Raw genomic sequence first — 27,329 nt, forward strand, 5'->3', positions numbered from 1 at the left:
CACGGGTACCAAACTTGGCTATCAGCCTCTGCTCGGCCACTTTGCATTGTTGCCTATCCCGAAGTCTGCCTTGAAGGACGGTCATCCGAAAGTCCGAGGTCAAATGTCCGGACTGCTGAAGTGCTCTCCGACTGGGAGGGAACACTCCTGACTGTTGATTATTGTGCGGTGTCCATTCATCTGCTGCCATAGCCTCTGCTCGGTCTCGCTAGTGTTCCATACATGAGATAGACAACATTGGCCGAGTCGCACGAGTACCTGCCACAGACATGGTGGGAGGTGTCCCCACGTATAATAGTGGTACAGATTTATACCCCTTTACACTCACACACTTACATACACATACTCAAATCCCCTCCCATTACACACAGACACCCACATGCTCTCTCTCTCACACACACACACACATATATATAAATTTGGGAAGTGAGTTTGTTCTTGCAGAATTACATTTTATTTTACTCAAAAACTGCATGAATCCATGTAAGATTCTGTAAATTCATTTTTTAGATTAGATTCAGTCTGAACATTGTGGCACAGACAGTCTCACACAGGGCACCTCACACCTTAATGCATTATCTGGGTCGACATGCCACTAATTGTTAAAGTTCACTTGGGAGTGTAAATAAAAAAGTTCTGCATTTTACATATGAAAGAACTGAAACCAATATATTCATTCTAAAAGCTGAGAGACTTAAACAATCCAGGTCTTTTCCAATATATTTCAGTTACATCACACTATAAACGTTTGCTATAAATTCTGTAAGTTATGATCTTATACTCCACAACCACCTGATGAAGGAGTGGCACTCCGAAAGCTAGTGCTTCCAAATAAACCTGTTGGACTATAACCTGGTGTTGTGTGAGTTTTAACTTTAAACACCCCAGTCTAACACGGGCATCTCCAAATCATAATCAAATAATTGTCAATGATGCTCAGGGACTACATAAATCATCTTCAAATGTGAAGCCATAACTGAGGCACCAGCACCTAAAAATAAAAGCTATGATCATTTTTGGGCTTGCTAAATTACTACCGTAGGTTTGTCCCAAAGTCTTACAACCATTCAAGCTGTTTGCATAATTTATTAGGCAAAACAAAAATTGGAATGGGAAGATGAATGTGAAACAGCAATCCTGACCTATTTTGACCCAAAGTTACCATGACACCTAACAGATGATGCATTATTGTCTGGAGTGACAGCAGTCATTTCTAACATATTCCTCAACTGTGAAGAAAAGCCAATTGTTTTTGCATTAGTAAAGCCAGAAGTTGCTGGAAAAGCTCAGCAGGTTTGGCAGCATCTGTGAAGAGAAATCAAAGTTAATGTTTCAGGTCCGGTAACACTTCCTCAGAACTGACAGTAGCGAGGAAAATGTCGGTTTATATGCTGAAGATAGGATTTGGGGGGGGGGGCAGGGGTAAGGAGTAAGGATAGGTAGGGATAGAGCCTGAGACAGAAGAACACTTGGACAGACAGGAGTCAATAACAAATCTGGATGAGGGTGAATAGCTGTTAATGAAGACAGTTAGTGGCTAACAATGGGTTGTGTGTAATGGTCGACTATGTGATAATAAGATCTGATTTGTGTGATAGAGGGCTAGGCCATGGGGGAAGATCAGGCCCTAAAATTATTGAACTCAATACTGAGTCCAGAGGGCTGCTGGGTCCCCAAGCAGAAAATCCGGTGTTCTTTCAGCTTGCGCTGAGCTTCACTAGAGCACTGAAGCAAGCTGAGACAAAGATGTTGACCAGGGAACAGGATGGTGTGTTAAAGTGACAGGCAACTGGAAGCTGAGGGTCTTTTTTTGCGGGTAGAATGCAGGTGTTCTGCAAAGTGGTCACACAGTCCACGTTTTGTTTCCTCGGTGTAGAGGAGACCACGTTGTGAGCAGCAAATGCAGGAGACAAGATTGTGAGAAGTGCAGGTAAAGTGCTGCTTCACCTGTTCAGGTTTTGCATTCAGGTCATTAAACAAAGCAGAAACATGAAAGAAAAAAGTTCAAGGAATCATATTTGACATTCGATAATTCCACCAAAGTTGGGAACGTTCCCCATCAACAGAACACAAGCCTCAATATTTGGGCCTCATACAAAAATATCTTCTCGAGCAGCAAGCTGCGTGCAGAGATGGGCATTGTTATCAGGTTACACAATTAAGTATCAGGAATCCAATTCACATGGGGATGCCAATGGGCTCTTTAGATTACATTTGCCAAGTGAGTCAACAACTACAAACAGTCCTTCTATAGACATTTTCTACTTTGAACAAATAGAGAGCACTCTGGTAACAGCAGGACAAATAGAGAAATACACTAGAAATGATCCAAGATTATCAAAAGTGTAAGACTTAGCACTTTGTGGCAAGATCACAGGAGCAATCACATATGAAAGAAGTGAAACAATCATGGTCATTGTAACAGATGAGAGACTTAAACAATTAAAGGTATTTTTCAATGTATAATTTCAGTTACATCACACTGTAAACTTTTGCTATAAATTCTGTGTCTTATAATCGTGCACTCCACAACCACCTGATGAAGGAGCAGTGCTCCGAAAGCTAGTGCTTCCCATTAAACCTGTTGGACTATAACCTGGTGTTGTGTGATTTGTAACCGATATAAAGGGAGAGGGATGTTGTGCATTTGTGCAAGTATGGTGGGTTGTTACTTTAAGAGAGACCACTTATGTATGATGACATGCTTGGCCATTTTGAGGCAAATACAGCTTGGTTTAACTTTGCTACCTATAGAGTAAACATCTCCATAACTAAGCTCCTGCTGTTAACACTTCAGCCTCTTGGTCCTTCTTGAAACTTAACAAGTAAAACCATATTTTGATTATCATATTTTATACCAGCTTTACTTAGCAGTACTGCTGAATTGGTGTTGACAGTTTGTGTGAATGCAAAATCCCATTGCCAAGATTAAGCAAATGTTATTGTGTTGTCTCTCTATCTTGAATTCTTAATAAGGGAATGTTGTAACTTTCCAACTATTAATCCCTCATTGTTACTTCTCATTTTCGAAAACAGGAATCTAGATCATTGTAGGAACAGAACTCAAAGACATTTTTACTTCAGTGGGATACAAAACAAACTTTCCCTATGAGGGCATTTAGGGGCTGAATGTTATTTAATTTTACATATAAAATTTTCATCAATATGTTCAGAAATGTTATAGTTGCTTCAAATATGGTATTAAATATAAAATCAATCTCCACTAAAAAGTTTTTTAAAAACTCCTTTAAACCAACCAGTCTTTATCTCCCTATTTGCCACTTTTCCTTCAGTATCTTCCGAAAGGAAAACTGTTCAAGCAAGTGGTATTATAATTTAAGTGGATGAAATACTCAGTATCCAAACTGTCACTGATAAAAGATTAGAAGACAATACCTATATAAAAAGATGATATTTTCAGTGCACATCTAACAAAACAAAAAAAATTAAAATCTTTACTACCGTATTGTGATTAAATCGTTAATTTCACTTTTATTTTCTTCTCCACGTCTACAAGTAATGACTTACCTTTCTTATTTCTGTTTGACATTAGTTCTGGACTTCCTCTATCCAACAAAACACAACTTTTACCCAAAATGTCACCACATTCTTGTGTTGAGAATTTGCTGTTCATTAGGCTTGACTTCAACTTTTGAATTTCAGCATCTTTCATGGCTAATTTAATGCTAAAGGAGAAGAATTTTAATCCAACAAAGCCAGAAACTAAGATAATGAAAAAGATAAAAATTCTTCGACAACTTCTGTACTTGAATGACATAAATAACATTTTGCAATACATTATACACTTAAATACTATTCAGCAAATGTATATACAGATTTTCAAAAGACCAAATAGTAGTCACATGATTAATATCAGTATACATGGAGTTTGGAAACTGAATAGATAGCAAACTAGTAAGTAGGAACAGAAGCGATTAAAGGTAGCTATTCAGTTTTGCAAAGGATGGAAAAGTGGGATTCCACAAGGATCTGTGACAGAAACACTTTTGTTCGCAATTGGTATAAATGATCTAGACTTGGGGAAACAGATACAAAATATCAAATAGTGCAGTCCACACCAGAGGATTTCATTCATACTGAGGAAGACACAAATGAGCTTATTGAATGGACATATAAATGGGAAATGATAATAGAGGAGAAAAAGCCACCTAATCATTAGAAAGCAAGTCTTAATGGGTTAGAGGTGCAAAGGGTTTAGAAATAGAAGCACAAATTATTAAAGCTAACAATGGAAATTAACAAAACCGTTAAAAGATGCAAAAAAAACTATGAATTAATTTCAAACCAATAGATACAAAAGTCACATTCAATACATACAACAGTGATGAAGGCACAAATAGTTTCTTGTACACTACTCTGGTTGTCATATTACTAAAAGAGTAGAGCAATACCAAAGAAACCACTGAGAGGATATACCCTTCAAGAAATACTGGACAGAACAGAGCTCTCTTCAGTAGGGAAAAAAGGACAGAGATGAGACCCATGAGGTTTTTAAATCTATTGTTCCATCAACTGGAAGTTGTGGTCATCGTGTAATCAAGCAGCACTAAGTCTCTAAGCAATCTGCTTAATTCAAGTTCTAGTGAATCCTCAAATTAAATATGGGTTACAGATAAATTTTGTGGGAGAGGCAAGAGTGACTGGATTTGATACAATGTGGCACCAAGGAATATGTTAGTCTTATCATTCCATCATCATAATCAAAAACTTTAGGATCAACATTTTGAGAATTATTGTAAACAAAAATGATTGGACTAGCCACATAAATACTGTGGCTACAACAGCATGCCAGAGATTTTGTGGTGAATGACTCACCAAATCTACAAGATTAGAATGGAATGATGCCCAATTACCTGGATTAATCTATTTTACAAAGCAATCAAGCAGCTCAACTGCACTCTCAACAAAACAAACTGTTTACCTTTATGACATTCACCCCTACTGCCACTGATATACGCTCGATGCAGTGTTTACCTTTACAAGATACGCCATAGTTTTATTAAGCTGTAAAAGGTATGTACAATCTAAACAAAGCACATGGAAAAATCAACAGCTTCAAATTGTAGCTTCTTCGTTGTCATTGGGAGTTTTTTTATTTTAACTCAAATAATATTATAGCAGTAACTTCACCAGGTGACCTTTAACAGTTTAAAAAGATACTTCAAGCAATCTGTATGGGTAGCACAGTGGTTAACACTGCTGCCTCAACCCAGGTTCAATTCCTGCCTCAGGAGACTCTGTGTGGAGTTTGCACATTCTCCCAGTGTCTGTGTGGGTTTCCTCCGGGTGCTCCAGTTTCCTCCCATCATCCAAAAGTGTTCAGGTTAGGTGAATTGGCCATGCTAAACTGCCCGTAGTGTTAGGTGTAGGGGAATGGGTCTGGGTGGGTTGCACTTTGGCGAGTCAGTGTGGACTTGTTGGGCCGAAGGGCCTGTTTCCACGCTAAGTAATCTAATCTAATCTAATACTTCACCCTTACCGACTCAGAGAAGAGGAGGATGGAAAATAAATGTCATCTTTGCCAGTGACATCCATATCCCATGAATGAGTACCCACTAAAAATGATTCAATTGGTTTGAGTTGATAGCTGCAAAATGCAGCTCCATAACATTTCAGCACTACGGAACAAAGAACAAAGAAAATTTACAGCTCAGGAACAGGTCTTTCAGCCGTCCAAGCCTGAGCCAATTCAAAACCACTGTCGAAACCTATCGCCCAATTCCTAAGCATCTATACCCCTCTGCTCCCTACCAACTTATGCAGCTGTCCAGAAGCATCTTAAATGAATCTACAGTGCCTGCCTCTACCACCTCAGCTGGCAATGCGATCCAGGCACCTACCACCCTCTGTGTATATCCCCCATAAACTTTTCACCTCTCACCTTGATCGCGTGACCTCTCATTATTGAATCTCTCACCCTGGGAAAGGTGATAGAAATTGTAGGGGAGGCTTCCAGTACAGCCTGCACTGATCATTACATTATGAAAAACAATAATGCAGGTCAGAAGCATGCAAACTTGGCAGTTTTTGATGTCAGTCACCTTCCAACGGTAATTTAGCATCGAAGTAGGAGATGCAGTTCTACCTGCCCCCATTAATTCTTTGCCACTGACTCCTGCTACGTATCACTTTTTCCTGCAAGTGGATGGAAGTGCAGAAAAGGATGCATTACAATGGGTGATGTGCCATTCACAGTTGAATAACTGGAAGAAGTTACAAACTACAAGGTTTGGACTTGAGATTTTCAGCAGTGTTAAATGTGTGAAGATCAGGAGCAGCACATCAATTTAAGAACATGTCCTTCTGATTACCAATTATTGTGAGAGAAGGGCGTGATGGAATGAGCCATGTGCGAATTTGCTGATTAAGTGAGTAGGATATGGCATTGCAGCCAGTTTAACTGACCAAGATGATCTCTGTGAGGTGAGTGAACTTTATCCAGCATTGCAGCGAGGTCCTCAGGTGACCTTTCAGGTGATGAATGACTCCCCATTTCTCCGAACAACATTCTTTCTCTTTTCATCTTATGGACTAAGGCTTGCGAAACTGAATTAAAGAAGCTGGGAGAGCTTTTTCTGGCTTGCATAGAACATGGAACATTACAGCGCACTACAGGCCCTGCGGGCCTTGATGTTGCGACGACCTGTGAAACCAGTCTGAAGCCCATCTAACCTATACTACTTCATTCACATCCATATGTTTATCCAATGACCATTTAAGTGCCCATAAAGTTGGTGACTCTACAACTGTTCAGGCAGTGCATTCCACATCGCTACTACTCTGAGTAAAGAAACTACCTCTGACACCTGTCCTATATCTACCACCCCTCAATTTAAACCTATGTCCCCTCATACTAGCCATTACCATCCGAGGAAAAAGGTTCTCACTGTCCAACATATCTAACCCTCAGATTATCTTATATGTCTCAATTTAGTCACCTCTCAACCTTCTTCTAATAAAAACAGCCTCAAGTCCCTCAGCCTTTCCTCGTAAGACCTTCCCTCCATAGAGTCATAGAAATGTACAGCACAGAAACAGACCCTTCGGTCCAACACGTTCATGCCGACCAGATATTCCAACCCAATCTAATTCCCACCTGCCAGCACCTGGCCCATACCTCTCCAAACCCTTCCTATTCATATACCCATCCAAATGCCTCTTAAATGTTGCAATTGTACTAGCCTCCACCACTTCCTGTGGCAGCTCATTCTATACACATACCACCCTTTGCGTGAAAATGTTGCCCCTAAGGTCTCTTTTATATCTTTCCCCTCTCACCTTAAACCTATGCCCTCTAGTTCTGGACTTCCCCACCCCAGGGAAAATACTTTCTCTATTTATCCTATCCATGCCCCTCAGGGCAGCATGGTGGCACAGTGGTTAGCACTGTTGCCTCATAACTCCAGAGTCCTGCGTTCAATTCCCACCTCCAGCAACTGTCTGTGTGGAGTTTGCACATTCTCCCCATATCTTCGTGGGTTTCCTCCAGGTGCTCCGGTTTCCTCTCTCAGTCTAAAAAAAACTATGTGGGTTAGGTGAACTGGCCAAGCTAAATTGCCCATAGTGTTAGATGAAGGGGTAAATATAGGGGAATGGGTCTGGGTGGGTTGCTCTTCAGAGGGTCAGCGTGGACTTGTTGGGCCGAAGAGCCTGTTTCCACACTAAGTAATCTAATCTAATAATTTTGTAAACCTCTATAAGGTCACCCCTCAACCTCGGACAGTCCAGGGAAAACAGCCCCAGCCTGTTCAGCCTCTCCCTGTAGCTCAGATCCTCCAACCCTGGCAACCAATGTCCTGTACAGATGCAACATGACCTCCCAACTCCTATACTCAATTCTCTGACCAAGGAAAGCATACCAAACGCCGCCTTCACTATCCTATCTACCTGCGACTCCACTTTCAAGGAGCTATGAACCTGCACTCCAAGGTCTCTCTGTTCAGCAACACTCCCTAGGACCTTACCATTAAGCGTATAAGCCCTGTTAAGATTTGCTTTCTCAAAACGGAGCAACTCGCATTTATCTGAATTAAACTCCATCTGCCACTTCCCAGCCCATTGACCCATCTGATCAAGATCCTGCTGTAATCTGAGGTAACCTTACCAGGCAACATCCCAGTAAATCTCCTCTGAACGCTTTCCAAAGCTTCCACATCCTTTCTTTCATATGGTGACCAGACTGTATGCATCAGAGTTTTGTACAGCTGTAGTATGATCTCATGGTTCCGAAACTCGATCCTCCTACCAATAAAAGCTGACACACCATGTGCCTTCTTAACAGCCTTATCAACTTTGAGGGATCTATGTGCTGTACATGGACACAGAAATCTCTCTGCTCATCTACACTGCCAAGAATCTTCCTAATAGCCCAGTATTCTGCATTCCTGTTACTTCTTCCAAAGTGAATCACTTCACACTTTTTCGCATTAAGCTCCATTTGCTACCTCTCAGCCTAGCTCTGCAACTTATTTATGTCTCTCTGTAACCTACAACATCCTTCGGCACTATCCACAATTGTACTGGCCTTAATGCGGTCTGCAAATTTACCAACCCATCCTTCTACACCCTCATTCATGTCATTTGTAAAAATTACAAACAGCAGCGGCCCCAAAACAGATCCTTGCAGTACACCACAAGTCACTGAACTCCAAGATGAACATTTCCCATCAACCACCACCCTCTGACTTCTTTCACTTAGCCAACTTCAGATCCAAACCGCTAAAACACCCTCAATCCATGCCTCCGTATTTTGTGCAATAGCCTACCGTGGGGAACCTTATCAAACGCCTTACTGAAATCCACAGACACCACATCAATGGCTTTACCTGTTGTGTCACCTTCTCAAAAGAACTTAATAAGGTTTGTGAGGTACAACCTACCTTTCACGAAACCGTGTTGACTATCCCTAATCAATTTATTCCTATCGAGACGATTATAAATCCCATCTCTTATAACATTTTCCAACACTTTACCCACAACCGAAGTAAGGCTCACTGATCTAGAATTACCAGGGTTGTCTCTACTCCCCTTCTTGAACAAGGGAACAACATTTGCTATCCTTTAGTCTTCGGTACTATACCTGTAGACTACAATGATATGAAGATCAAAGCCTGGCTTCCCAGAGAATCCTGGGATAAATCTCATCCGGCCCAGAGGATTTATCTATTTTCACACTTTCAGAATTGCTAACACCTCCTCCTTTTGAACCTCAATCCCATCTAGTTTAATAGCCTGTTTCTTAATACTCTCCTCGACAACATTACCTTTCTACAGTGGGAATACTGACGAAAAATATTCATTTAGTACTTCCCCTATCTCCTCTGACTCCAAGTACAACTTCCCACCATTGTCCTGATCTTACTCTGGTCATTCTTTAATCCCTTATATACCTATTTCTATGTCTTTCTATTTTTCTTACTTTCATGTGAAAAAGACTCCTAGAAATAGTTCCAACATGCAGCCAGAATACATCGCTTCATTAAGAAGTGAAGCAGCGTTTTCAAAGAGCGGGCTAGCTTTAATCTAGGCTAGCCTTGCAAGTGTAGGGCATCTAATGAGTTTTCAGTCAGCCAGATATGCATTTAGTTCTGGGCTCCACATGCTGATTGTGGGATGAGTAGACAGCAGAAGTCCTGCATAATGCGTGCATCACTTCAACACATCACAACCCTGCATTCATAAATGGTTCATAACTAACTCATAGCCTGAAGTTACCACTTAATTAGGAGTCAAAAACAAGTCAGTGTAAGCACAGGACAGGCAGTGCCCAAGTAGGAATTCAGGAGAAATTTGTGTAGTTATAGAATGGCAAGTTAAAGAAAGCTTGAAAGCAGCATAAATACTAGCATAAAATTGTAAGAACAAAATGATCTATTTCTATATTCCAAAGTTCTATGTAGTCCATTTCCTCAAATGTGTTGAAGTAAAAGATTAGCAATGGTTTCAACAGAAGGTGGTGTGTGCTCGAATGGCTGAATGGCCTACCTCTGGTTCCTGTTATGGAAATGCATAATCTCCTTTATATACAAAAGCACATGTCAATCAGCAAAAATACTATGCAGTTACATTTCAGTGTTTTGACTCAGGTGGGTGGGCAAAAAGGATATTGAGGGTTATCCTGTACAAAAATTAAAGCACATTGTTCTGAACATTGGTTTGACCTGGAACACAACACTATGCCTTTTCTACATATTCTTCAGTGTTCTTGTTCTGGATTTCTGTGAAGACAGAAGTCAGTTTATTCCATTACCCTTTGAAGGCTTGTGCTTCAGACAATAGGTGGTGTAATATAATACAGCAGTCTTATTACCTCTGGATTTCTGCAATCTTAGAACCTTGCTGATGTTGGCAAAACGAGGATCACATGTTCTGCCAGTTATAAAAATTTTTTTAAAAGATTTAATCCAGCTTCAGATGGCTTGGGGTTGGCAAGGTGGCTCAGTGGTCAGTATTGCTGCCTCACAGCACCAGAAACCCAGGCTCAATCCCAGCCTCAGGTGACTGTCTTGTGTTGCGTTTGCATGTTCTCAGAGTCTGCGTGGGTTTACTCTGGGTGCTCCGGTTTCCTCCCACAATCCAAAGGTGTACAGGTTCGGTCAAATGGCCATGTTAGATTGCCCATAGTGGTAAGGGATGTAAGGGTTAGATGCATTAGTCAGGGATAAATATTGGATAATAGATTGAGGAGAATGGGTCTGGATGGGTTAGTCTTCGGAGGGTCAGTGTGGATTTATTGGGCCGAAGGGCATGTTTCCACACTGTAGGGATTCTATGGATAATTCTATGGATTCATTGCATGCAACTGAGACACAAATTATCATTCTTGCTGAGACATCTCAAAAAATGGTTTTGAGTATTTTAACACTGGCCCATTGTAACAGCATTATCCAAACTGTAATTCTGTTCGTAGTTTCTTTGACATGGTCCACTAGCTTCTACTTTTCAGTTTCTTCTTTGCCATTGGAATGACAATTCCTGCCAAAACTCCACTTCAACTGCTCTAAATTTCAGCTAGGAAAACAAAACAAAACAAAACTGCACTTTGGTCCAGCCTTTGAGAAAGAATGGAGTTTGTTCTTTTGAGTGAATTTTTATGTTGTAACTTTCTGTCACAAATTACCCAAGTTACCCTCTATAGCCACAAAGAAAATGGTTACACATGCACAGAGCTCTTCACTTGATTAAAGGGATATTGTCACTCATGGATCAAGAATGCCATAATAACTGCAACTTAAGAATGTTTTCAGACATTTCACAATTGTACTGGCAGTCAGTGGCATCAGAAGGTCCAACTCTCAATCGGCCAAATATTTGATGACAGTGACAAGACGATCAGACTCTGCGAGTTGAAGTGGTCTACTCCAAGCTTTACCTATATTCTGTCTGAGGTGCTGTCACGTGTCAGAAGCACCTTAGCTTGTGTAGTTGAGTATTTGTTACAGTACTGCACAAGCTAATATTATCCTTAATCTCATTGTTCTGTTCATTTTAGTCAGTTCCACATTCATCGGTCACCACACATGCATTTCACGCCTAGTCTTTACATCCTGCAGGTCTCTGAATGGTACACATGCAACTTGTGTTTGGCAGTTCATCTGGTATCTAGATTATGTACCTTCATTGAAAAGGGTCATTCCCATGGTGAGTGCAATTGGCATAACGACCACTGTTAATCATCATTTCCTTTTCTGGAGAACAGTAGATCTCTGAAACGGACAGTCATTTTATGTTCCATACTGGTACCAAGATTACACCTTTCTGATAAGTTGCCTGCAGGTGGAGGAGTTGTATGCAGCTGTACAACATCTCTAATTGTATACAGATGTCTGTGATTGTGATGAAAATGAATGTCAGCGACTAAAGCGATGAACAATTGAGATGACAACTGTTTAACAGAGATCCCAAATTACCACATGAAATCAACTTTTGCTGAGCACGTTAAACATTTTAGTTCTGACAGACGGTCCAATGCTCAGCTCTGGTCATGACTTGACAATACTATCAAAGTAAAATTCGGCATTGTCATTTCACTTTGAATTTGTTACTCATTGCTGGCTCTTTCCAGATTGCACTGAATCTCACTGGAGCACTGCAGCAGGCCTAAGACAGAAGTACCAGCCAGGGAACAAAGCTCAAAAATCAAAACTTCATCTTCTGCTTGGAGACGTTACATCTTTCAGGGCTCAATAATGAGTTTAATATTTTTTAGAGGATAAACACTTCCTTCCATATCTACTAACTGCCCCCCTCACCCCAGTCCCGACATGACATGCCTTGCTTTCAACACATTTTTGCCCACGCTTAGCTCCCAGCTCTCCAAATCCCTTTACCTAACATTTTCTGTTCTGTCTCTTGAGGTTCTATACAAATCTCACACCTTTCATTTCCATAGCAACAAGGAGTAGAAAATGCAATCATTTTGACTTATCTGACGATTCTAATTTTTTTTATTCTTCAATGGTTTTTCTTACAGCTCTGAAAATCCACATATTTTCAGCTGCACGACTCTGACACATGCTTTTAGTGCTATGTTTTATAGGCAGTCAATGGAATCACTAAGGGCCTCAAAGCAGAGAGACAGTTCTGTGGCCACGTTTATTGTTACACCAGTGCTGCTTTCCATATTTGGCAACAACTCTTACTCACTGCCGAAGGCCCCTGGTCTTCACCTTCCAGCCCTTCAACCTCCAAATACAACGCATTATCCCCTGCCACTTCTGCCACCTCCAAATGGACCCCACCACCAGAGATATATTTCCCTCCCCACCCCCATCAGCGTTCCGAAAAGACCATTCCCTCCGCGACTCCCTCATCAGGTCCACACCCCATGCCTCATTCCTGGCACCTTTCCCTGCCACTGCAGGAAGTGCAAAACCTGCTCCCACACCACTTCCCTTACCTCCGTTCAAGGCCCCAAGGGATCCTTCCACATCCGTCAGAAATTTACATGCACCTCTATCAATGCCATCTACTGCATCCGTTGCACCCGGTGTCATCTCCTCTACATTGGGGAGGCAGGATGCCTTCGTGCGGATCGTTTCAGAGAACAACGCCCGCGCCCATCAACCCCACTGAAGTGGCTGAACACTTCAAGTCCCCCTCCCACTCCATCAAGGGCATGCAAATCCTGGGCCTCCACCACCGCCAAGTTGTTACTACCCGGCGCCTAGAGGAGGAACGCCTCATATTCAGCCTTGGGACCCTGCAACCACGCAGGATAAGTGTGGATTTCAACAGCTTCCTTATTTCCCCTCCCACATTATCCCAGTCCCAAGCCTCCAACTCGTCATCGCCCTCCGGACCTGTTTCCCTCTAACCTATCACTTTCTCCCTCACCTTCATCTACCTATTGCTTTCTCAGCTACCTGTCCCCAAACCCTGTCTCCAAACCCTGTCTCCTCCCATTTATCTCTCAGCCCCGACCCACAAGCCTCATTCCTGATGAAGGGGCCTTGCCCGAAATGTTGATTCTCCTGCTCCTCGGATGCTGCCTGACCTGCTGTGATTTTCCAGCACTACAGTCTTGACTCTGATCTCCAACATCTGCAGTCCTCACTTTCTCCTAACAACTCCTACTTCCAGATTTTAGAAAAATGCTATTAGAAATTTAAAATCTCATTCTTTGGATTATTAGTTCAGGGCTTTGGATTACTAATCTAGTAACAGAATTATGATACTACTGGCTAGCTCGGTTAGCTAGATAAAAAGTTTATGGCTCAGTATAAAACCAAAGCAGGAGTTCAATTCCCTCTCCAGTTGTAATAGATTTGGGAGTTGCTTGTCAACTTTCCCCCAGAGTATGGTAAGTAATGCAAACTGCCAATAGTGAAGAAAAAAAGTCAAGGAAACGGTTCAAGATTAAGCACCATCAATAAGTCAAAGGCCTGCCTTTTCGCATAAGAGAAAGAACCTAATGTATATGAATTCCAAAATATGTAACATTTATTAATCTATTAATTGAGGCAATTATTATTATGAAGCAATTACCTGAGATCTGTAACAATGGAATCACTTGAATCAGCATTTAATTTGGAATCCTTCATCCCATTCTCTTTTCTGTTAGAGAAGGCATTCAAGGAGCTTAAATTTGCAACTCCTCGACCAAATGTACCACTATCTATCTGCAATACAGAAACAGGGATAACTAGATTAAATACACAGACCTCTGTTTTTTTTTGTATCTGGTCAAATTTACAACATTTACTTAAAATGTTACAAGTTTCTTTGGAAGCTTCACCCCAAACTGTCAACATTCTAAGCTTGCTTCATCCATCTGATTTTGTTCTCCTATCCAAACTCAAAATTTACCGTCTGAAAAATGTGTTCCTTCAGTTATATTCTCCGACTATTCACTACTGCAGCCACGCTAAAAATCAATTTATTTGTTGCAATTATTCAAATTTAAATTTAAAAATCTTAATATGTACAACATTTCATGATCAATTAATAAATAATTTCTCCAATTTTAAAATAATTATGAATAAGCACTAATATACAGCAGGCAATTTGAAAAGACATCAGTTATTTGAAAGGACTCCATGTTCTTTCATCTATTACAGCTGATAGAGATCATCTAGGAATAAAAACAATGAGATGGCAAGAATGTCATAGTGAATGAGATCTCGGAAATGAGATTTCTTTATTTGTCAAAGAGATCTTTACAATTTTAAGTTTACTGAGAACATATCTGAATTGGAACCAGCAAATGGCAAAGCAAAATAATAGGGGATGAAGGGGTAACGAACTTGTTATGTACTGACTCGAGTAATGGTCGATCTTGTGTAAAACCATCCTTGGCATTTGGCACTTCATATTTACAACCCAACAAAGTCAAAGTCACCTGGGGGCAAAACTACTCATTTGATAGGATGATACAAAGATGTGTTACTTACCATTTTAATTTAGAAGATCATTGGCTGGACAAATAATTATATATACAACTTCACAAAGAGCATTTTGTTACTTATGGAGTAAGTTTGTGGATGGCACTAAAATTGGTGGTGTTATAATAGATCGTGAGGATTATTTAAGACTACGAAGAGACCTTGAACAATTCAGTCAAGGGACTGAGGAGTGGGACGGAGTTTAATTCAGATATATGCGAGGTATTGCATTTTGGTAAAACAACAAGAGCAGGATTTATACAAGTAATGGTAGGCCCCTAGGTAGTGTTGCAGAATAGACAGACCAAGGGGTTCAGGTACATAATTCTTTGAAATTTGCATCACAGGTAAACAGAGTGGTAAAGAAGGTGTTTAACATGCTTGACTTCATTGCTCAGATCTTTGAGTATAAGAGTTGGGATATCATGTTGAGGTTGCCCAGGACATGGGTGAGGCCTCTTCTAAAATACCAGGCGCAGTTTTGGTTGCCTTGTTATAGGAAGGATATTATTAAACTGGGGAGGGTTCAGAAAATATTTCCCAGGATGTTGTCAGGAATGAAGGGCTTGAGTGATAAAAAAAAAGGCTGGAACGTTTGTCACTGCAGTGTAGGAGGTTGAGAGGTGACCCAATGGAGGTTTATAAAATCATGAGGGGCATAGATAAGGTGGATAGAAAAGATGCTTCCACAAGGGGGGAAAAGTTCAAACCTAGAGGACATATTTTTAAGGCAAGAGGAGACAGCTTTGAAAACATGAGGGGCCAACTTTTTTCACACCAAGTGGTCAATGTATGGGATGAACTGCCACAGAAAGTGATGGATGTAGGTTCAGTTATAACATTTAAAAGACATTTGGATTAGTATAAGAATAGGAAAGAGTTGGAGGTTTATGGGCCAAATACAGGCAGGTGAGACTAGTTTAATTTGGGAACATGGTTGGCATGGACTAGTTGGACCGAAGGGTCTGTTTCTGTGTTGTAGGGTTCTATGGCTCTGTAAAGCAGAGGAAACTGGTTTCAGGAGGGGTAGATGTTGAATATGCAATGAATACATGCTCAATGGGAATCAGAGGTGATAATCGACAATGGTTTCTGGTCAGCATTAGACTCCTAATTCCAAATACTTATTTAATTTAAATTCCAATATCTGCCATGACAGGATTCAAACCTGGGTCCCCAGAACATTAACTGGGTGTCTGGATTAAGAGTGGTTATACTACTAGGTCATCACCTCCCCTTGAAGGGTATGTCCACAAGATGTTGGAAAAATGGAGGACGGCATCAGAATTCACTGATAGGTACTTGGAGGTTGCGGTGGCAGAGATAGAGCAGAGAAAGGTCATCATATGGGTGGCATGATGGTTCAATGGTTAGCACTGCTGCCTCACACCACCAGGGATACACGCAACAGTCTGTGAGGAATTTGCACATTCTCCCCTTGTCTGGGTGGATTTCTTACAGATGCTACGGTTTCCTCCCACATTCCAAAGATGTGCAGGTTAGGTGGACTGGCCATGCTAAATTAAGCATGGTGACAAAGGCTAGGTGCAATAGGCATGGGAAATGCAAAGTTACAGGGATGGGAGCGTCTGGGTGGGATTTTGTATAGGATCGGCTGAAGGGTTAACTTTGTTGCTGATATTGGACAGCTGCATGACCTTGAATGAACCCTGTGAACATTCCTATATGCACCGAAGACGAAACAATTAAACTGTTTTTTGTACTGGTTGTTTGTTACACTGCATAATAGGGAGAGTTGATTCCGATGCATTGGCCTTCACCTTGGACCAGATTTGCGAATGATGCCAGGAACAACCTAAGCCTCCAGACTAGCTGTTGATTGAGGGGTCCCCAAAAGGTAAAAGGGCCTGAGGGTCATTGCTTTTTTCCATCTGAGTAAATATTTGTATTTAAACAAATTGCTGTTGTAGAGTCTTCTTTTAACTACATTTGACTGAATCCGAAGAACCCCTTGGATACACTGTGTTTCAAGACAGATGCTCTTTGGAGGGTTGGTGCAGACTTGATGGGCTGAACTGCCTGCTTCCACACTGTAGGCATTATAAGATTCTGTTCTCTTCCAGAAAGAGACAGAGAGAAGTTCATGACACCAGACCCTGCCAGCCTGATCTGAGGTTGCCATCAAGATCAGTGCCATTTGCAGGCTGTAGACAAAATGGTCAACACTCTACTCTACCAGGCTCACTTTCAAAATCTCTGTGCCACCTCATATCACTCTTCTCTGACACTGCATACAGGTCCCACCAGATCTTATACCACACACAAGTTTTGCTCACATCTTCTCTCACTCATTTTCACCCTCAGCTTCCTACACCTCTAACCTTGGATGCCCTTTGCGCTGTATCCTCAGTGCTTCACCACATCTGACTGCCTTCCTCCGTGTGGAGCATCAGTGGCAGCTTCCCACTTAGTAATTTTACTTGTTTATGGTCTTTCCTAGTCCTGTACAGGTGCAGCAAGACGTTCCTGCTCTTGTACTTGAATTCCTCACTATGAAGTCAAGTGTGTGATGCTGGAAAATCATAACAAGTCAGGCAGCATCAAGGAGTAGGAGAATCAACGTCTTAATGAAGAGCTTATGCCTGAAATGTCAATCTTCCTACTCCTCGGATGCTGCCTGACCTGCTGTGCTTTTTCAGCACCACACTCTTCACACTGATCTCCAGCATCTGTAGTCCTCATTTTCTTCTTCCTCACTACTAAGGCCAACATACCATTTGCCTTCTTCACCACTTGCATATTTATGTACAGCTGGTGAACATAAACTAGTAAAGAAGGACACCCAGGTCTCATTCCACCTCCCCTTATCTCAGTTTATCAGCATTTAGATAATAACCTGCCTGCCTGGTCCCCAGGATCACGGGCTTTGCATTATAGGAAGGGGAGTGTTGAACCAAGTCCAGGTGAACCCTCCTCACATGGGGGCTGGGTGCGCTAGGAGACACTCAGCCAATGCAAGAATCATACACAGACCTCTCAGGATACTGTAGATGTGATTGGGCCCTCTACCTTCACACTGCCTACCCACCTCTGAACTCTGAAAGTTGAAGTTGAAAAGGATAAACTTGCCTCTAGCAAGATGACTCATGGCACGTCTGCTCCATCTGGACACAAGCATCCCTGGGGTTACCTCACCAAAGCTCCAGGGCCAATAGCCTACGCATAAAAGTGGGCTTCCTCTGCCCAGCTGGAGAGCCAAGAAATGCACTTAGGCATTATGAAAGGGACAAAGTGAAAAAAATATCTTTGGTGGCAATGATGAAAGAAGCTATTTTGTTTTTCACATTTTAGACATAAATGTTGTTGACTGTAACATTCATGCATCTGAATTTAAATCTATGTAGGCAATCAACATATTGTCACAAATTTGCAGCAGTTTATAGCCAAACAGGAGAATTAACGGATAGAGGTTTGCACACAGAACTGCCAATATCAGGTCCAATTAAGGGGTACAATGTGTAATATGATTCTATTTGCTACTGACACTGTTTGCCCTCCTGAGATGTGGTAACTCAGATCGCCCAATTTAAAAGGAACATCATTTATTGTTGAACACCAAAACAGGCCATCTATTCATGGCATAGGGACAGATCGTTCTGCAGATTGATCCTTTGGTCTTTCTATTTTTTGTATCTGAAGAAACTAAAGAAATTTTCCACCATTAAATCGCCATGCTTTGTTTTTGTTTTTAAATGACTAACTGTCACAGCTGATCATTGTAGCCAATGAGCCAGGACATGTGGGAGAACACTTTAATGACAGTGACCATAACTGTCTCACATTTACCATAGCCATGAAGAAGTAAAGGAGCAGTTACCATGGGAAGATATTTAATTGGGGAAAAGGAAATTATGATGCTAGTATTCAGAGTTGGGAAGTACTGATTGGGAGCAATTGTTCCACAGAAAGGGCACATCAGACATGTGGAGACTGTTTAAGGAGCAGTTGTTGTGAATGATGCATAAATTTGTTCCTCTGAGACAGGCAAGAAAGGGTAAGGTTAAGGAGCCTTGGATGACGAGACCAGAGGAGCTTCTCGTCAAAAGGAAGGAGGCAGCTTAAGTAAGATGGAGGAAGCAACGGTCAAGCACAGCTTTAGAGGATTACAGGCTTGCTAGAAAGGAACTCAGAAATGAACTGAGAGTCAGGAGGCGGCATAAAAAAGGCCTGGTGGGAAGAATTAGGGAGAACCCAAAGACATTTTACTCACACGTGAGGAATAAGAGAATGATCAGGAAGAAGGTAGAGCCGGTCAGGGATAGCGTAGGGAACTTGTGCGTGGAGCCTGTGCAGATAGGGGTAGCCCTATGTGAGTTTTTTGCTTTGGTTTTCACTAAGGAAAGGCAACTTATTGTGAATGAGAATTTGGAGGAGCTGGGAAATAGGCTTGAACAGATCAAGATTGATGAAGTTGATGTGCTGGAAATTTTGGCAAACATTAAGATTGATAAGTCCCCAGGGCCAGACCAGATTTATCCTAGGCTGCTCCAGGAAGCGAGAAAGGAGGTTGCTAAGCTGCTGGCGAGAATATTTGCCTCCTCACTCTCCACGGGAGATGTACTGAAGGATTGGAAGGAAGCAAACATTGTTGCTCTTTTCAGGAAAGGGAGTAGAGAAATCCCTGGCAATTACAGACCAGTCAGTCTTACGTCTGTGGCCAGCAAAGTTTTGGAAAGAATTCTGAGGGATAGGATTTATGACTTAGGATGGAGTTTAACAGCCGCAAGGTTTTGCTACAGTTCTACACTTCGAGACCACACTTTATATACTGTGTCCAGTTCTAGTCACTCTATTATAGGAAAGATACTGAGACTTTGGAGAGAAGGTTTATCAAGATGCTGCCTGGACTGGAGGGCTTGTCTTACAGAAAGAAGTTGACTAAGCTTGGACTTTTCTCTCTGGAGAGGAGGAGGGAGAGAGGTGACTTGATTGAGGTATACAAGGTGATGAGAGGCATTGACAGAGTCCATAGCCAGAGACTTTTCCCCAGGGCAGGATTGACTGGCACGAGAAGTCATAGTTTTAAGGTGTTAGGAGGAAGGTATAGGGGAGACGTCAGAGGTAGGTACTTTACACAGAGTTGTGAACGCATGGAATGCGTTGCCAGCTATGGTGGTGGAAGCAGAGACATTAGGGATGTTTAAGTGACTGCTGGACATGTACTTGGACAACAGTGAGTTGAGGGGTGTGTGGATTAGGTTATTTAATTTTAGATTAGGAATAATCCTCGGCACAACACTGTAGACCGAAGGGCCTGTTCTGCGCTGTACTTTTCTATGTTCTATGCTCAATGTTCTATCTGTGCAGCCAATTAGAAATTTACATGCAAAGCCCTTTCCAGATCTGCTTTCTCGGATTTTCCTGACAATCAACGATGGTTTCAGGGTCATTATGAGACCTTTAATTCGAGATTTCTGCTGAATTCAAATTGTCATTGGGGGGGTGGGGGGGGGAGTGAAGAAAAGAGGGAATTCAAATGCAGGTCCCCAGAACATTCCCTGGGCCAAAGGTCTAGCATTAATACTACTAGGCTATCACTTCTCCAGCTGGGTCTGCATTTCCTGTTTTTTTATTTCTCTGGAGTGCTATTACAAACAACTGAGCGACTTTACAACCATTAAAATCTTTTCTTCTCAGAATCTTTAATTTAATTTTCACTTTTTAACTACCACCTGTGCAGCCAATCAAGTATTTACAAGCAAAGGCTATAATGGCCAATACAAACTATCAAAAGTGAGGGGGATATAGGGGGAGAGGGAACGGGCCTGGGTTTTATTTAACCTATTTTTCTCATCAACCTGTTCAGTTAGTACACTGCACGTAAACCTGAGTGTTCTGGTCCAAGGGTAGGGTACATAAGTGATGATCTAGGCGTATTAATTCTAGACTATTAATCCAGAGACCCAGGTAATAGTCTAAGGACCTGGGTTCATATCCTACTATGGCAGATGATAGAATTTGCATTCATTAAAAATATCTGGAATTAAGAGTCGGATGGTGACCATGCAACCATTGTCAATTGTTAAAAAAAACCCACCTGGTTCATTAATGTCCTTCAGGGAAGGAAACTGCCACTCTTACCTTGTCCAGCCTAATTGTGACCCCAGATGCACAGCAATGTGGTTGATATCTAACTGCCCTCTGGTTAACTAGGAATGGGTAATAAATGCTGGCCTGGCCAATGATGTCCACATCCCGTGAATGAATATATATTAAAAAAATCTACCTCTATAAAAAGTCTCAGGTAATGAGTTTCAGATAGATGAGATTCACAGAGAGAATAATTATGGTGATGTTTGAGAAGATTTGTAGCTCAGGTTGATGATAAGTATATAAGTTAGCTTGCGGAGACACCTTTGTCATCACAAAACCAAACAAGTTACAGGAAACATATAACACCGTCAATAATATCCTAACAGGCATAAAATTTGCAAAAGAGGAGGAGAACAACAGATGCCCATTCCTAGACATGACAGTTGAATGTACTGTCCATGGAGGGCTTCAAACCAGCGTCTACAGAAAAACAACAAACACAGACCAAACACTTAACTTCAGAAGCAAATCATCCCAACACCCACAAAAGGAGCTGCATCAAGACATTATTTCAATGAGCTGCATCACACTGCAATACCCAAGAACTACAGAAAGTGGAAGAAAAATATCTATACAAGGTTTTCAAGAAAACCGATATCTAATAAACACAATCTGCCGATTCCTCAGAAACAAACCCAAACAAGCAGACACAACGCAACCAAAAACTATAGTGACATTACCTTACATCAAAGCCATATCAGAAATGATTTCCAGACTACTCCAACTCCTTGGCATCATGGTAGCTCACAAACCTACCAACGCACCTAAACAGCAACTAATGGAAAGAATGGATCCATTCTATACTACCAGCAAATCTAACGTCATTTACAAGATACCATGCAAGAACTGCAAGAATCAGACAAACAAATAGGAAACTTGCCACCAGGATACACAAACACCAACTGGCCACCAAAAGACATGACCCACTATCACTAGTTTCCATACATACAGACAAAGAAGGACACCACTTTATTGGGCCAACACACACATCCTAGGACAGGTGAAACAAAGACAAGCACGAGAATTTTTAGAGGTATGGCATTCTAACCAGAACTCCATCAATAAACTCATCAATTTAGATCCTATCTACTTTTCCTTGGAAAAAAGAACAACCAGAAATGACATCACCCACCTTAAGAAACCAAGACATATAAAGAGAGAGGCGGGACATATCACCAGCACTTCACTGGAGACTCTCACTGATGATGTTTCCTAATATGATGACAAAACGTCAGAAAAGAAATCTTCCAGCTCAGCGAGCAAACTTACATACTTAGAATAATGAGTGATTAAGTCACTTACCTCACCCTCTCAGTGTGGCTGCAGCTATTCTCTTCCCATTGTATCACTTCCAATTTCCGTGAGTGAGCACTCCTCCTCTCGCAGCTCCCAGCCTCAGCCTGCTCATATCAATGAGACCCCAAATATCCACATCCCCTTCCTAGCAGTCCATCCATCAATCCAAGAGGATTCACGTTTCCTCAAGTAATCACCCAATCTCTTGACATTCACATACACCTGACTTTCCATTGAAAATGACATACCTGCGTTGTTAAGAACATCCACCAACTTGAATTCAGGACACCACCCGCCTTAGACAATTTCCCCACTCCTCATTATACCCTTCCCAGCCATATTCAACAGTCCTCGACTTCTCCAAGCCATATTTAACACTCTAATCCTCTTCAAAGCCTTGCTATTCTCCTTCAAAATTATACTGCATCCTTTACCAGAGCTTGCTACCACAGTCCTGAAAGCTAAAGCACCAAGTCTCTGTCACTGAGCAGCCACTATCTGACCCCCAACACCTTATGCCCTTACTTTCTGAGGATGGACTCAATGGTCAGTGACACATTCCCTTGACGTGACTAGACAACTCTGGGGAAGACATGCCCAGCCCACTGACTGCTCCCTGAGTGTACTAGCTCTACCGGTCATCTGGCCAATACAGCGCCAATGGAATGGCCTAATCCCACTCCCTGGATTGCAGAGGTAAATAACTCTTGACTGAGAACCCCCAACAAACGCTCAACTGTGGCTTATCCCCTGGACTATTACATGAGGCTGCCCTTCACTTAAGACTCCCTCACTGATAGGTGCCTCCAAGGACTTCATTGTGGACGACTTCCCAAAGAGTTAGATACATGGCTATCTGCTTGTTGCACATGCAATGTGCTTGCCCTGTACGCTGCTGGCACATGGAGCAGATCTAAGATTAATGTAGCACAACACCATACAGCAAGATGTATAGCCCATAGACTGAGGACTGCCTGGCAACAAGACATACGGCTTGGTTGTGAGAGTGCACTAATTGGCAGGGTAAGGCAATGCAGAAATACCTTGAACATGCAGGCAGACACTAGGCGGGCAAACGCCATAAGAGCAAATGAGCATTCCTGAGCTGCACTCTCGTCCCGTGTGCATGTTTAGTGCTGGAGCATAATGTGTTCCAATGCAAGTTGCTGGCATGTCTTGCAATGGACGTATGTGTGCCCAGATCACACTGCCAGTGAACTGGAGAAGCGCCAAGATAGTCGAGATTGGATGACAGATGTCAGAAGCCAATGTAATGTAAAGCCCCCAGTAAATTCCCATAAAAAATAACTGATGGATAACCAGTTAGCCTGTTTAGTGATGGTGACTGAATGACAAACATTAACGTGGGGTGGCACAGTGGTTAGTACTGCTGCGTCACAGTGCCAGAGACCCGGGTTCAAATCCTGCCTCGGGCAACTGTCTGTGTGGAGTTTGCACATTCTCCCTGCATCTGCATGGGTTTCCGCCGGGTGATCTGGTTTCCTCCCAGAGTCCAAAGATGTGCAGGTTAGGTGAATTGGCCATGCTAAACTGTCCATAACGTAAGGTGCATTAGTCAGGGATAAATGTAGGGGAATGGGTCTGAGTGGGTTACTCTTCGGGGGGTTGGTGTGGACTTGCTGAGCCGAAGGGCCTGTTTCCACACTGTAAGTAATCTAATCTAATTAGCCAAGATACTGGATAAAACACTGGTCGTTTTCTTTTAAAACAGTGGCACTGGACATTTTAAAGCCATAATTTAGCACCACACCTCAATGATAGTATCACTTTAACAAGAAAGCACCCCGTCGATTCTGCATTGATATATCAACATTTCAAAGTCTCAAAGTCTTTGGCCTTCTAAATGAAAACACTGCACTAAGGATGGGAAAGCAAGAAAGGGTGAAACATGCACATGGAGCAATCATGCTTCCATAAACACCTGAATAGGAAAATACCAGCTCACAGTGCAGACTATGCCTCATATTGTGCAAGATGTTCGCATTATTGAAGTCTGTGCAAGGTTGGTGTAAGGCTGACAGTGAAATATTTACTCTTTAGTTTACCTCTTCACTTTGTGTCTGTTCCAGTTGTAAAATTGACTCCAAGTTCTTCACCTCCAATTTGGCAACCTCGAGTTCTTTATTTACCTGAAGCAATTTTTCACTTTGGGAAGTTGTAAGTCCTCTTAGTCCTGCATTCTCAACCCTCAAGGCATCTCTCTCTTTTAAAATAGCCTCTTTATCAGTGAGTTCACTTTCTAACATCTTAATCTTTTCTTTGGAGTCAGACAAAACTGAAAACAAGCCTGCATTTTTAGCCTCCAGATCATGCTGAACCAACTTCACATCACAAGACTGTCCCATTATGATCCTACAAACAAAAGAAAAATTATGAATATTACCTGTATGCCAACTGTTACTCGTATTTCAGTACCTACTTCACACTTATTTGTCCTATATACATACTGAATTAATTTTTAAAGTTTTATTAGACAAATGCAAGCTTCATTGGCATTGCCACCAGAAAGGGAGTTCCAGGAATTTGGTCCAGCGATAACGAAGGAATTATGGCACAGTTCCAAGTTAGGATAAAGTGTAACTTGGACAGGTAGTATTCGATACATGCATTATCTTTCTATGTGGTAGATGGCAAATGTTGGACAGTACTATCAAAGGGGCCTTAAATGAACTGCTACCGTGATCTTGTGCATGGTGTATGTTACTGCTCTGTGTGCCAATACTGAAGGAAGTGAACAGATGTTTTGTAAAGACATTGTATGAGATGTTGGTCAAGTTGGTTGCTTTGTCAAGCCTCGAGTATTGGTGGGGCTGCACACACCAAAATAAGTGAAGTGTACCCAATCACATTCTCAATTCTGTTCATTGCAGATGGCGAAATTGGAAATTCAGGAAGGGAGTTACTCATCACAGAATCCCCAACCCTAAGCTTCACTTGTAGCCATCTTATGTATTTAGCTAGTGCAGTTACTTTACTATTAATTAATGATTTAACAATATGTTATGTACCTTGGATACACAGAATAACATTAGGGAAAAATACATGAATTAACAGCCGTTAGAAATAAATAGATTTATTTTGATAACTATGTAGACAGGAAAAACCAAACATGCAGTAGTTGTTTGGAGGACAAGTTCACTGAAGGAATTCAGGATAATCAGTGTACTGATCCACCAACTGCAGCATACGTGAGGTTATGTTTATCAGTGTAAAACATGACAAATCTAATAAACGTGTTTCTAGAAAACTTTGGACTGAGTTTGGAAGCTTTTTAATTGTGTGTGAAACCAGGCCTTTCAGTCAGTTATACAGCATTACTGTAGACCAGACCAAACCCCTTCAAAATATATTAAAAAGATACCCTAGACCCCAAATTTTTCTTATTTTTAAAAGCAAGCACAAGGTGTTTTGTTCTGGATGCAATTCGATTGATCAAACGACTAGGCTTGAAGCAAAACACATTTTACATTCACACTAAAGATAAAATATAAACAAAGGAAGAAGAATTAGAATAATTTAACTCAATTGGAAAACTTAACAGAATAATAGATTATTTAACTACCAAGTAGCAACTGTTTCAATATAGTTACATCCCATTAACACACCCTTGACAAAAGCAAAATCTCAATCCTATTAGCAGGAAGAGAACCCAAGCTTTTCACCATAACAGAGGAATAACAGGTGTCATGCAACTGCTAACAGCTAAAATTAAAATCCTTGTTCTGTGGGAGCTTGACCCCACCCCTTCATACTGCTTCTATTGTTCAAATTTTAAAAACAGCTGGGCTCAGAGCAGACAGCTCAGCTTCAAGTTTACAACATTTGATTTCAAAAGAAACAGGACAGAACAAATCCTTCCGGAAGGCACAGCTCATAAAAGCATACAGGATCCTTCAGCACACCATGCCTATGTGATCAACAAAGGCCAATCTACACTAATTCCTTTTACCAACATTTGGTTCATACCTACTTATCTACTATACCCTGGCATTTAAGTGCTCATCCAGATGCTTCTTTTTGTTTTGTATCTGCATCCACCACCATCTCAGGCAGTGCATCCCATATTTCTACTACCCTCTGGGTATTTTGTTTTTCTCAGATCTCATCGAAACAACCCACCCCTCACCTTAAACCTGCTCTCTGGTCTCAGATATGTCAGCCATGGGGAAAAGATTCCCACAGTCTAACCTATGTATGCCGCTCATAATTTTGTAAACCTAAATTAGATCGCACTCAGCCTCCTCTGCATCAAGAAAAAACAAATACAATCTATCCAGTCTCTGCTCATAACAAAGGCTTTTCATCCCAGAATTAAGCAAACTAGATAGCTATGAAGACGTGAGTTGGATAGAGTAGATCAGGAAACTAGATTAAAGTATATAACATCTGAGTTGGGAAAACTAATATAACCAGGGCCACAAAAGTAGTTAAAGTTATCAAGTTCCATTTTCCCAATATCCCTGCACTCAATGACATACATTAGTACTTGGTCAAATGTACTTGATTCTCATCCTTGTTTCACATCCTTTCAAGGCTTTGGCCTATACTCTACTCTAATGTCCTCCAGCCCCAAACTCCACAACCTTCAGAAATATCTGCACTCATTTATTCCAGACCTTTAAACGCCCTGATTTTAATCACTCACTACTGGTGATCATATCTTCAGTGTCTGAACCCTAGAATTCTGTCCTTACTTCATTTTCATGAAGACAATCCTTAAAACCTAAATATTTTGTGATCTAACATTTCCTGATGTGGTTCCGTGTCATATTTTGTTTTGTAATGCTTCTGAGAAGCATCTTGGGGTAATTTATTAATTAAAGGTGCTATATAAATAAAAGTCGTTGGAGAATTAAAGCAAGACTATTGCTTTGCCAAAAAAAACAGCAGTGATAATGCTAAAATCTATTATTTGGAACATTTGAAAGCATCAGTTATACAGCACTTATAAAATCACAATATGATGGGATGGAGTTACAGTTTTAAAAGGGGAAT

General features: G+C 41.3%; 1 protein-coding gene across 15 annotated transcripts in view; it reads right to left on the minus strand.

Moving 5' to 3' along the window:
• The window catches only part of ccdc18 (coiled-coil domain containing 18), a 181,630-nt gene that overhangs the window by 114,985 nt on the left and 39,316 nt on the right, over positions 1-27,329 (minus strand). For all 15 annotated transcript variants that reach the window (XR_011961186.1, XM_072574660.1, XM_072574662.1 and 12 more), the window contains 3 exons: positions 24,380-24,686; positions 14,008-14,141; positions 3,529-3,686 (listed from right to left, as the gene is read on the minus strand). Coding sequence is in view for 14 of the 15 variants with exons in the window: in XM_072574660.1 (XP_072430761.1) it covers positions 3,529-3,686; positions 14,008-14,141; positions 24,380-24,686 (599 nt within the window). In the remaining variant the exon portion in view is untranslated. The remainder of the gene's footprint in view (positions 1-3,528; positions 3,687-14,007; positions 14,142-24,379; positions 24,687-27,329) is intronic.

Source organism: Chiloscyllium punctatum, chromosome 7 (genome assembly GCF_047496795.1).
Source record: "Chiloscyllium punctatum isolate Juve2018m chromosome 7, sChiPun1.3, whole genome shotgun sequence".
Taxonomy (NCBI): Eukaryota; Metazoa; Chordata; class Chondrichthyes; order Orectolobiformes; family Hemiscylliidae; genus Chiloscyllium; species Chiloscyllium punctatum.